This window comes from Diplotaxodon limnothrissa, linkage group LG7, assembly GCF_057381915.1.
Source record: "Diplotaxodon limnothrissa isolate DT_005_m linkage group LG7, D_limnothrissa_male_GT1.1, whole genome shotgun sequence".
Taxonomy (NCBI): Eukaryota; Metazoa; Chordata; class Actinopteri; order Cichliformes; family Cichlidae; genus Diplotaxodon; species Diplotaxodon limnothrissa.
The window spans coordinates 3,001,161-3,014,725 of NC_140602.1; the positions used below are offsets into that span (position 1 = coordinate 3,001,161).

Here is a 13,565-nt window from a genome sequence, read left to right on the forward strand (position 1 = left end):
CACTTGTTCTTTTCAAAAGGCCCAATCACACCTAACGAGTCTTCATTAACATTTGCAGAATAAAATGCCTACATTCTCAGTTCTGTTATTCAGCCCAGTTGACACTATTACTTCTGAATCTCATTTTTATAAACATGTACAAATTATTGTGTCTAAAAAGGTTCCAGTTACTACTCACAGCATGCCTGCCATGACTAAAGTCAGAACACCAGCAAAGCTTACAGATACAAACAAATGATTGTTTATTCTTCTTCTGTAAAAAAGAAATTCAATTTTGCTATTGAAACTTCTAAATGTATTATTCCATCATTTACACCAAGCTAAATTACTGCATTTTAATGAGACTGACTATAAAAATAGATTAATGATTGTATGTTTTGGCTCCAAGTATCTAACTATTTACAAATGTCCAGTCATCTGTGATAAGCACTTTCAGAGTCTTTGTCCACCTCATGCAGATAACGGTAAAAAGGTATCTTTTTTTATGCTTACGGCCAAGTAAGAAGTGGCAATATAGACATCTCAGGGGAAAGATTATTAAAGCTATACCTATTTAACTGCCAAAACACCCCAGAATTTACAGTCACTTCATTGATAAAACCTACTATTACTTGCAATGTCTTTAACAATATGATTTATACAGGCAACTCCTTATTCAAGAAGAAACCATGACAATAATGTGCTGTGTCTGACTATATCCGACTGTATCTGCCTGAGTCAACAAGTTTCAGTCATTTCTTAATTTCCTCCTCCAAACTTTGTCTAAACATAGACCACAGGCCTGGTTTGGTAACCACGCATCTGTATCAGGGCTGGATTTTGACAAAGAACTTTATACAAATGCCTCCTAGAGACGGTGAAAATAAACACTAAATTTGCAAAACACAAAAGATAAGGAGACATATGGACAAACCAGGACAACGCTTGATTTAAGCTCGATTAAGACTTCTGCAGGAAATAACTTATGTAGTAACTGAAAAACTCCTATGCTTACACCTCAATCTTCCACTCAAGTCGTGGTGGTATGAGTCGCCCCAACATCTCGGGAGGTGCACATCGTGCTACGTAGAAGGTTGTAGCATAGGATTAAAATGGGATTCTGGTTGTGGTGCAAGTTACAACGTAGCTCTGACGCAGAAGCATAATTTTCATGTTAGAAGTTAAATCTTACCCCATCTCTCCAGCTAGTATTGATCCAAAACACATGTGTGTGTTAACAGTTTACTGAGATGTAGACTGATAACTCTCCCAGCTGTATTTAGTACTAAAGGAGGCAGACACGTTCTATCCAGTCACAGCTGTCTCATAAGAGCGGGTCCATCATGGACTGACTGTGTATTCAATAAACCTGCATTATGTGCGGGCACATCTGCTGTTATAAGGGTTACAATGATACCACTGGGACAAAACACAGTCTGACTCTTTGATATGAGAATCAAAGTGGTAAATGTTATGAGACATGAATCAACTGAAAGGAGGAGAAGACCTGACTTTCTGAAAGAAACACTATCAAGGCTAAAAGCAGCCAACAGATTTCAATGCAAAGCAGAAACGCTGCATATCCACATAGAAGTGAAATGTGCTTTTGTCAGTGGATGCTAACGGACCCATCATGTGCCCCAATCCATATCTGCACAGAGAGAAAACCTGAGATAAAATGTGTGCATGTGTGTCTCTGGCCAGTACCACCTGTAGAGTGAAAAAGAAGGGGTTTAGATAAGTGGCATTTTGTATCAGCGGCTCCAAGGTTAAAGCAGATCCTCAAAGCCTTTAATATCTGGAGGTTGGCCTCTCCGGCTACCCTCACAGCAGACACTTTCCATGCCACTGCCGTTAACAGCTCCTCCGGGGTCTATATCACCAACAGTTGGAGGACGTGTGCATGGCTAGCTGGAGGGGGAAGGGATGTCTGTTTGTTGTGTAAAGGCTCCTCTCTTCCTCTCCTATACTTCTTTCTTCATTTCTTCCTCCACCACCCCCCTCCCACTTTCAGCTTACACATGGCTCCTCCAGGAGCCATCATCTGACAACACCCTCCACCCCCGCACGTAACCACCTCCTGCCACATGACAAACATGAACACATAGCCGTAACACCACAGGAAAACGCCCTCACATCCTCAGGATGTACGGTTCATCTGATCAGAGGAAAGCATCAACAACTTTTTGTTGGTGCCAAATGCATTTGACTGATTCATCAAAACAAGAACTTCTAAAAATATATATGTATATAATAAATTTAAAATAGTGAAAAAGTAATGCACTTTACACTCAAGATTCACACAAGGCATTCCTACAAGAATTAGATCTCTTCATGGACATATGTGACAAGGAAAACAAACAAAATGAACAAAAAACCCACCAAAAAAAATAAAATAAAAAATAATAATAGTTCCATGCAAATTAAACCACTCTTAGAATAGAGACAAAAACAAACATGATACACTCGCAGCTTCTGGGTCAGTTTAAACATTCTGCTAAGTTTTATTTTAGTATCAGTGTCATGGCCAGGTGGGACAGGTGGCTTGGCTACAGAGTAGGAGACCGCGGGAAGGGAGGAGAGGGATGGGCATTGCACAGATCTTTCCTCAGTTGAGCTCTCTCAGACAGACGGAAACCTTTTACACGAACTACCTCTCCGAGTATGTGGGAGAGGATCATTAAGCACAGGAGAAGGGGAGGCCACCCAGTACAGCGAGCGTTTTGTGTGTTCACTGCCAGCTTTAAGGACACATAGCATCAACTTTCTCATATAAAACTGAGCTTCCTGCTTCAGTTGACATCCCAGTAGAATCATACACACACACGCACGCACAGAGAAAACAGATGGTTCAAACACACACAAAAAATAAAAATCTCACATGTGTAGGGAGCCTAAAAAGATTATGTGAAATATGCGCTGCTAATTCACATAAATGTCAATTATGTGAATTAAAGATCAACTTTGGATCAATTCATTTTACTTAAGGAGATGTACATCTTTCAAACTATAATCTGGGCATGTTTTAAGGTGGGATGGCTGCTGAGTGTAGCACTGCCTTTAAATGGAACATTTCACAGGATAAGATGCGACACAGCACAGGGTCTTATAGCTCTTACAGTTATGCCAAGGTCCCGACTTTCACAAACAGCGACGCAAAAGCTCCTAGGGCCGTGTTCAAACCGACATTAGCCCCTGTGTGAAGGAACCCACCCCCCTAATTCATTTGAATGCTCTGTCGAGGCATCAGAATTGCTGGGGGAGAACAGCGGGCCTTCCAGTAAACACGTTGAACCAGGCCACGCTTTTGCTGTTACAAAATGAAACAACATAACTCGCTGGACCGGTTATTCAAATAAAATCTAACCCTACCCTGATAAACACCCCTCTTCTTTGTGCCAGCACAGCTCTAAAATACTTCCACTCCAACTATTGGAGCAATATTATGTAGATACGTAGGATGTGTTCTGGATTTGTTTTGCAGCTTGATACACTAGTGATCCTGCGACATCTGTCCAGGTACCAGGGATCCTTTAACTCTCATACCAATACTAGTTTCATGTTTCCTAGCCACCTCTTAAACAATTGTCAACATTACTGCATTGCTAAAATCTGTTGACACAAACATTCTCAAAACTGCCTGCATGGTTTTTCTACTACGGTAGCTGACTCCAGGATGTCATTGTGCCATTTTCTCACACAAACACACTCTCACACCTGATGAAAGCCACGCTGTCTGTAAAAACTGCCTCTAGGTCGTCTCCTTATCTGCTGACTTGAGTAACACCATCTCACTGGATGAGAACTTCTTATGTTGTTTCTTCGACACTTCTGATGTCTGCTTCACAACCGGCTGCAAAGACGCTGAGTGAAAATGCAAACTGAAGGGATGCTGTCCTGACTAGAGACAGAGGGAGGGAACCATGGGGTGCTGCAACAATGGAACTGTGAGGAAAAAACAGTATATGTGCCCTTCTACCTCCCCCTCTGTGCACATAGTCCCCATGTGAAACCATCTGATGCATGTACTGCTGCTCTCACTTGTCAATCACAACTGGGGGAGGGGCAGCAGACTATTACAAAGCCCCCCCCACCCACCCACCCACACACACACTGCATGGAAGAGAGGGCATTAAAAAGACATGCAAAAAGGTTCTTGATGTCACAGCAGCAGTTGCGGAGTGTGAAAACTCTTTAAGGGGTTACGATCTAGAAAGGAAGTTATTAGAGGCTGGCGTCTGCAAGGCAATAAGCAAGGTTGAGCTGGGATGTTTCCGTGGGTGGGACAGTAGCAAAGAAAGGCAATGGGATGCCAGGGATGACTGATCAGTATAGCTGTGGGAAGAGAATGGATCATTGTTAATGTGTGCAGGGATCCAATCTCCTGCCAGGAAATGACCAAAGAGGTAAAGCAGCCCAAGGTTGAAGGTAAACGTCAGGGATTCCCATCCCATTTGCTAGTAATGTCCTGCCATCTTCACAACAGCCATACTTGGCCCTCACATCACAACCTCTAACAGAGGCCAGGCCGGTATTATCCTAAATGGCTGCTATCTGCAGTTATAATGCAGGATAAGTGGGGAGCAGGAGAGAGTCTCACTCTGAAGTTGGGCCATGATGGAGCAACACTTAAGCCTTGATCCTACTCCCCCTGTTAATCCATTTGCTTTCTAGACAACAGAAACAAGGGCATGCTCACAGACAGCCTGCTCTCACTTATTTACCAGATCTAATGGGACGAAATCTTTTATAGTCATACAGGAGGCTATTACAAAAAACAGAAGCCCCCCTCCCTCAGAAAGGCTACAGCAGCAGCGACAAGCACCCAGAGAAGAGCCCTCTGGGGGGGAAGGGAGAGAAAGAACCACCATCTGGGGTTTAGTCATGGTGATGCCAGGGGTTCGTGCACAGTAACAGGCAAGGCAGACTGGGCCTCCAAAAACGAATAACACAGAGGAACGGTTGTTACGTATGAGGTAAGAGGACAAGTGGCAGTTAATTATATTAAAATGTGTATAATTCATGATTTACATAAAAATCAAGCCAAAGAGGGTTTTTTCAGTTCTTTAAATTAGGACTGAAGTTGGGTGTCAGTGTATTAGGACATATAAGATGTCACCAACTCCATGAAATGTTGACAGCGAGACCGTTTCGAAACAGGATTGGGGCAATGGGCAGCAGGAGAAACTGTAAACATTTTGCATTTCAACACTGAATATGTTGATCCAATCTTTTCAGGGGGACGTTGACTGTATTGCACTGAGCTAACCAAGAATACTTTTTCCATTGTTGTCCAAAACGTGAGCAGCGTGTCATGGTGGCAACTGTCTAAGCCAAGCCCTTGAGGATGTTTGGTTTTTTTTGTATGTTTTATGGTTGCTGAGAATGGACAAATATTTAACTTCGTACAAAGCGCTGCACTTGTCGCGGTTACTTTTTAGCCAGGTGCCCACAACATTATAAAAACTGTGCAAAATATAATCTAAACATAATTACACACAAGAAACAAACTCAGCAGAGATACGTGTCATTTCCCTGCATGTATTCTAATGTTGTTTGATAATGACATCAGCAGGTGCTCATAACATCATATATTTAAAGGGAAATTTATCAGAGATCAAAATGTCAGATATTGCCATTATAAAACGCACTTCCCTCCTAGAAGGTGGCAGTGTTCAAAAGCACTTTTATTAGTATGACCTCCCTGATGCTGTCAACTAGGAGAAGAAAAAAAAAAAAAACTTTAAGGAGCTACGTAGCTCCTTAAAGGAGCTACATAGCACTTCCAGAACTCTCAATAGAAATCAACAGTGACTCGTGTAATGCCAGTGGCAGCTGTAGTTCTGGCCCTGCCCTGAAAGAACCAATCATTAGCTGAATCAGGAAGCATATAAGTTAACGGTGTTGCTCCACCGATGAAAGCTAACAGTTAGTTAGAACTTTTTGGCTAACCGTATCCGTTATGCAATTTAGCATACTATTTGAAATGACAAATCAGCACTCTTGATTTAGCAAGAAATGGAGCTGCAATGCTGTGACACTTTTGAGTATTTGTGGTAGATGTATAACATGAAGTCTTTATACTCCGGGTTTGAAACTGCAGGTACTCTCGTATATTGCTGGCACACAAACTGCATTTGAGGTGTTACAAAGATGGCTATGAAGTGGGAATAATTTTGGTTTCAGTCACTATTAGAGAGTGGTTCCACTCTCTGCCATGTGTATTTTGCCCTGTTTCAGGATCTTGCTGATATTATTGAGTCCTTAAATTGATGATATATGATTATTATTTCTTATATTGATACAATGATTGGCATAGGAGGAATCAATGACACTGAAGGGACCAATCACAGTAGCTGCAGGCTGCACTGATGCGATGCATTGTTACATTTCAAGGGAGGTGCACGTCAGGGTACAATGTAGGGTTTCAAGTGGGATGCAGTTGTGATATAACTACGCAGTAGCTGAAGCATAAATCCCCAGTGAGGATTTTACTATTGTTTGGAAATATTGCCCCTAAAGACAAAAGTAATATTCAGTGCCTCAGATGCTGTTAGCGCACAGGGACTATTGTTTTTGATCTTACAATAAACCAACAGCTGCACAACCATTTCAAGTGATAATTTGAGATGAGCAGAAAAGCTTAACAGCTTTTTCACCACAGTAGCGATGAAATATTTGAGTTTTGCAAATTTCTGAAGTGACAGTACAATTTTTACTGAAAAGTAAAACAACACTACCACCGAGTGATCCACGCTACTAAAAAGCTGCACTCGCTGCCCATACTGCTCATTTTTAACCATGTCAAATAGGATCTGTAGTGTACAGACGTGCAGCAAAAGAGATTGGCTACCCTAACTAGACGTGTTTTTGTTGTTTGAGATGAAAAGGGATTGCAGAGGAGCTCTTATCATAGTGTGGGATATTGAAACTGCCTAAAAACATCAAGACTTATTGTTAGATTTGTCAACCCACTCCTGGGCAATCTCGTTTTCCTCTTATTACTCAAAGAAAAAGTACATGAAAGACTCTCGTTTAAGTTGTTTTCACACCAGCTATTAACTACGATGAAATACAACATCTCTAAATCTACATCTCAGTTAGAAGATGACAGGCAGCTAATGAAGACACATGGAACAAATGCATGATGATGTGCCAAACAGGCTGCCAGCAGAGCACCGACTTACATGAAGCCAGGGACAGAGGTCCTTGGCATGAAGGGCACATCATTGAGGGCTAAGCAACAGAAGACTACACTGTGGGATTTCAGGAATCATTTACCAGATAAACAGCCAAGGAACCTTTCACAAGCCGCAACACAAAAAGGCATGAAAAGAGGACGGCTACTCATACTAAAACACAAGTTGCTTCCTCACCTCTAAGACTCCTCTCAATCTCTCATCCACACACATGCACTGCTTTCCCGGTTTGCTGCCTGTAGTCTCGAGGAAAGTGGAAACCAGCGACAGTGAAGTGTATCAGTGCTGGAACAATGTGCAAGGGGCCGTTCTGTAAGGCTAGCCAAGGAGACTGGGAGTGCTCCATTATCACTGACCAGCACCATAGAAAGAATAGAGCTGCCACAACAGTACAACAGCAGCGAACTGGATCACAGTTTGTCAATATCCATTTTGGTGGTAGTCTCATATTGCTTTAAACACTGTGGTCTCACATGTGGCAGCCTTAGCAAAAGTATCCATTATGAGAAAAGGAAACAGGTGTTTAAGGAGGCGGCGGGATCTGTGGCCTGTCTGATCACCACAGTGGATAGAGTTGGAAATCCACTCTTTTTGATGTTATATTCACACGCTGTTTGCCATACTCAAAGTGACTTCGGATGAGATGTGAGTAACAAAGTGAACTCGTGTTTTTAATTCTCATTCCTTAACTTTCATATTCGCAAACCAACTCAGCTCTAATCTGGCAGAAAATCAGGGTAAGGCCGACAATGTGCCACAGACACCCACGTTTTTGCTGGGAATTCTCAGATTCATCTGTGATTTGTATGGAACGCCACTGTAAAATGCATGTTTTTTCAAGCTGTTTTCAGAGCTGCTTGAGGTCCTCTGCAGCATCAACACTGACCACTGCTCTCTAGAGGATGGCAAAAATGGACATTGGTCAATAAGAGCCAATTAAACATGCCATCTCCACAAGAGAAGACAGAAGGAATGCCAACGTTAAATCACTCAGTGGGCCCCACTCCGTCATGACCACTAACAGCCACTTCTGGACCCTACCCTGCCCCCTATTCCCCCCTTAATTCAACCTGCACAAGCTAACTGATGTTAGCCAATAAATCGTTTTCAGTCACCTCCCCTTATGAAGCACCTCTTGGAAGACAAAAGAAAATGAACCTCAAGTCAAAGGAATTAATCTGAGGCCAAAATTATCCTGATCATTAAATGTGGCGCAAAATGCCTCGTTGATTTTTTACTAACGTTGACTATACAAGTTTAAAACAAACAAGAAAAAGCAAAGGTAAATGACAGTAAGCCTAAACTGCTGCCTTCATGGGAGTGCCCGGGCCAGCTTGTCTTGTTGCTGCTATGTGGCATTAAAGCAAAACAAACACATCAGCCAAACAGTTTCTTCTTTCTACATTGCAAAGTCCTCAGAAAGTAAACATGCTGGATCCAAATGTCCAGACTCAAAGCCAGGGAGGATATTTGCAAACCCACAGTAACAAAACAGCATAAATCAGCCTGACAGAGGGCCGTGTCAGCTGATTGCTCATTATCATAATATCCAAAGTGCAGGGATTTGCAAGGAGTCTTCCAGTTGGTATCTGCACTGTAAAAGATTATTTGAATGTTGTGGTCTGAACTGCTTAATTTTTACAACTTATTAACTCTGGGGCCTGGCCGTTCACATGCTCTTACCTCTGTGCACACAGCAAGGTGTACACAGAGGTAAGAGCAAAGCTCCAAAGACTGAACACTTGTTGCAAAGATAAGAGGCGGTGTATTTTTTTTTTTATCAAAAAGACAAGTTGCAAGCGTCTGAAGTGCGCCGAATATTCGAGATATTGTAAAATTATTTTGAAAGCTCACCATCTTGGTCAGCTACTATAACAGCACAAGAAACCCTTTCATTTCAGTACGTGCAAATACTAAACATCACCTAACCCAACCAGAGCATTTGCAGCAATAAAGATTTAAATGAAGAGCATAAATTTACCTGGCAAATTTTTTGAATGGACGTGATTTACGCATTACTTTGAATATGAATGTAATGAAAGCCCCAATAAAACACAAGCAGCCAGATCACAAGACATACGCCGCCTGCTTCATTTAACTCACAAATAAACTACAGAAAAGAAAAAAAAATATTCACTTCAAGGAAAAAAAGTCTTTTGTATATCTTGTTTTGGGCACAAAGTCAGCAAATGTTAAAAAAATATTTTGACAGGTGATTCTATATATGGAATCATCTCCTACGGATCAGTGAAATATAAGGTAATTCCCACAATATTTCAAAATAACTGCACAAATCAGTGCCTAGGTAGATGCATTTCAAGATGGCTGCAAAGTGGGAAAGCCTGCCACCAGAGGGATTTTGACAACATTTGACAATGTGGGCTCTACTTGCATTTTCCCCACCTAAAACGGTTTCTTTTGAAGTTTTGGTGGGAGGGGGGTATTACCACTGTTGCTAATGTTGCTCATTTCCCCTTGAAAGACACGTACTTTCCACTAGCTTTCAATAAAAGTTATAAGCTTAACTACTTAGCTCTTATTGTAAATTCCCCAGTGGATCATTATAACGAGAACCAAAAGAGTTGTGACCTTGGACACTTCTGTGCCCAATTAAGATGTCAAAGTGTAAGACTACTACATCAATCTCAATATTTCCCCGAAATCCGGCTGAGTAATGGAGCCAAACACGTGATCTGCTTAAGTTATCCTTTTAAACAGGAATACATCATTGAAACATTACTTTGAAATCAAGCCCATCGGGCCTTTAAGGAGATCAACTTTCATGTAAACTAGGCGCAATGCTAGTCCCCCATCTGGCTGCCACTTCGTTCAACAACAAAGACGATGTCTACGTGATTCTCCCGAAGGGGGTGGGGATGACTGAGTGATGGAGACTGTTGATGCGCGATGTTGACCTCGCCGGTTTCTTTAAAGTGCAATTACTGCTCGACTAATTAAACAATCTCCGTGATCTCTGTCGTAAATGTTGCACATGTTAGGCGTCGTGAACTACGCTTTCCTATCGACTCTGAACACATTTCAAGGGAAAAGGGGGGTGGGAGGCCAAATCGAGTGATGAAGTTGAATTATGTAATCACAGTGTAATAAATAGTTTATTCTGCGACAGAACAGTTAGTGGAGTAAATAGTCCACCTACTAACTTGCCCTAGACAATTAATAACCTTAGAAAATCGTTAAACCCCTCGCTTCTTGCAACAAAACAGGACTTGGGCGAGCAAACAATGACTGAACAGCATCTGCGTCCCCTGGCTACACAAGCCAGATGGCCTCCAAGACAATAAACTCAAACCTCACGCCATGAACTTAACTTTATCTGACAGAAAAGGGAAACCAAAACACAGCGGCGCCGTACAGTAACTTAGCTCTTTCACTCACAATAAAATAAAATATTCACACAAGTAAAACCAACATAAATCTAATTGGCTGAAATATTCCCGTCACGTATCCTTGACCACTTTTCTAACTATATTTCCTAATCTTCCCGACCGTTCCTTAGTACCTTTAATTTAAATGACCTGGGGCACAGTTGCTCTGCAACATAAACACGGGCCTCGGGCCAAATAAAAACAAACGAGAGGCACATGGTTCAAGAGGACGTCTATGTAAAGTTTATCGAACATCTGAGCATCCTTGGATATAGACAAACACGTACAAGTCACTGTAAATACTGGACCACAAGCCGTGTCGTCAATGCTATATTCCGCTTAAAGTTTAACTTTGGAGAACAACATCAACGGGCAAAGCGAATACAGCTAGCTTGAGCTCTGCTAACGAGCTCGCTCCTTTAACAGGATTGCCTCAGTGTGAGAAGTTCAGAGAACATGCTAAGCTGGTTACCCAAATACTAAGTTACACAAAGTGCGCTCGCACCAGCACGTACGCAAAAAAGCTGACACAAACAACTTCTCATTTCCGCAATGAAACCCATTGGTGATACTACCAGCAATCACAATTCTTGTTTACCTCTATTTCAAAGTCTGGAAGGTTGAATGCTGTCCTGAACAGCGAGCAGAAGTGGGCTATGGCGGGGACTTCCCACCAAGACTGGATCTCTTCCACAGAAACGGTACATCCCTGGGACATTTTCGGGCTGAAGAAATTCTGTAACGTTTATTTCTCACATTAGAAAGTAGATTCTTCCGCGACGTATAGTGCCTCCGTAACATTAAAAACATGAAAAAAGTTGGTGTCGCCGTCCTGTTGGGACAGTTGCCATTGCGACCCGGAGAGCGCTACAATCTGTTTCAATCAGAGTCTCACCGGAGCTGAACAGATGGGAAGGGCGATACCACTGCAAGACGAATAGGGGTGTCCGACTACTTAGGTCGATATGTTAAACTTTCTGTGAACATAAATAGTAGCTACAGTGGCGAGCATATTTGCCTCTTTTGATAATAGCCTGTAACTGTTAAACCTCTTTTCAATTGTGTTTGACTGTTCGGTTTAATAGTAATCTCCCACAGTAAATAGTCCCCAACCGATTGATAATGGCCTCGCCGTTTAAAGGGAACCATTGTAAATGGTGAATAACTGAAAACTAAAACATTAAAACCAGGTATGGCCCTACAGCTTAAGTTCGTTTATGTAAGGTCTTGCTGTAGGTTTTAATTGAGTCCGTCGATATTACTTTAGGTAAAAATTCCTGACTGTGAAAGCTTTTTTCCCCCATTGTGAAACGAACACCCCTTTCACTTACAGCAGTCCGAAACTGTCGTTCAGTTTATTACTCAAGCGCAAGTTTCAGGTACATCGAGATTTTGTAAACACTTTAAGGGAAGGTTACTACACAAGGACTCCCTCTATCGTAATATTAGAGAAGTGCATGCTATGGCACAGCGGAGGCGCTGAGCGCACTCAGAGCAAGTTCATTTTATTCTGATGTCTAGTGTTTATTTGTGTGTGTTTTACTTTTATCTCTGCAAGACAATAAAATACAAGATGTATAATTTTAACGTAGTATAACAAACGTTTTCATTTGATGCGTAAAGCATGCGTAGGAAACCAGCATAAATTTTCAGGCATTACCGTACACTAAACTGCGAGATTTAACATAGTGGTCCCGTGTGCAGGCCCACACTTTGGTCTGAAGGTGGTGCTCCTGAATTTAAAAAGAAAGAAAAAAAAGGGGGGGGGAACATATATACAGACTTTACATGAACGTAAATGTATGGCACATAATACATCGCACTTTCTATTCTATAATGCGTGCACTAATTAAATGCAATAGCAAGCATTTTCCATAAACGGTGGCAGTGGACAGTAATTTAAATATCCTTACCTAAATATCTCCCCACCAGCCTACCAGTTTAAGTTCAAGCCCATCTTCTTTTTCTAAAGACAATCAGTGTGGTGCCAGTCTTTGCAATGAACAACTGACATTGACTGAAGTTTACAAAAGTTTTTCATGCTAACATATTACCTAAAGAAGCATTGTAGTAAAGTAAATCTCCAAAAGTTGATTCTGTTCATCTGGACGTAGCGTTTTGTGGGAGAAACGTTTGAATCGAGGAGGGGGCCTAAGGGTACATCTGTCACCATCTTACAATGCTGTGATTGCAGCCATTCCCCAACTCTCTGTGAATGGTACTCATGGCCATTGATCAGTGGGATTGGATCAATGGTTGTTGATCAATGGTCATGAGAATTTGCACAATTATGATTAAGGAACTGATCTCCCAGCCCTTTGTTCCTCAGTGGGCTGGTTTCAGTCATTATGCAAATTTACTGTTTATAAGATTGAAACCTGCAGTCAGCTGAGACTGAAGACGTCACCTGGATGAGTGACGAAACGTTTCTCCCACAACACGCTACGTCCAGATGAACAGAATCAACTTTTGGAGATACCAACACCACACACAAACTGAGTAACATGGAGTTTTAACAGGCCATGGTTAAAAGAACAGAACAGTCACTTGTCATGACAGTGCAATATATTGTGCTGTGAAGTGAAACCAACTAACCATCCAATTTACAAACATAAGATTATATTGTTAATGGGGCTACATAGCTGTTAAGGCACAATTTTGTTACAACTGCTGCACATCCCTCAATAAAGAGGGCAGAGTTTCATTGAAGACTAAAGACTAGTCTTTCGATAACCCTCAGGGAAATAAATAAGCTGATATAGGCTGGATCTTTTTAGCTCTTTGGGGTAATAAAGTGGTATAATGAGACAGCAGTACTCTGAAGAAATTGATGAGTCTAAGACAATGTTTAGGCAGTGTCAGGGCTCAAAATCTCCCAGCAAAGGGTTGGATTTTAAGAAGAGTTGAGCACATTTATTCACTTCACCTGTTCTCAGTGTGTCTGATCAATGTACACTGATGGTGCTGTAGTTCCAATCTCCAGTGAGATTGGAGATTGGAA

The 13,565-nt window shown here is 41.6% G+C and overlaps 1 protein-coding gene across 2 annotated transcripts in view; it reads right to left on the reverse strand.

Moving 5' to 3' along the window:
• cecr2 (CECR2 histone acetyl-lysine reader) overlaps window positions 1-11,426 on the reverse strand; it is a 32,462-nt gene extending 21,036 nt beyond the window's left edge. For both annotated transcript variants that reach the window (XM_085359001.1, XM_085359002.1), the window contains exon 1: window positions 11,163-11,426. In XM_085359001.1, the coding sequence (XP_085215127.1) occupies window positions 11,163-11,282 (120 nt within the window). In that variant the 5' untranslated portion in view covers window positions 11,283-11,426. The remainder of the gene's footprint in view (window positions 1-11,162) is intronic.
• Window positions 11,427-13,565: the final 2,139 nt, after the last annotated feature.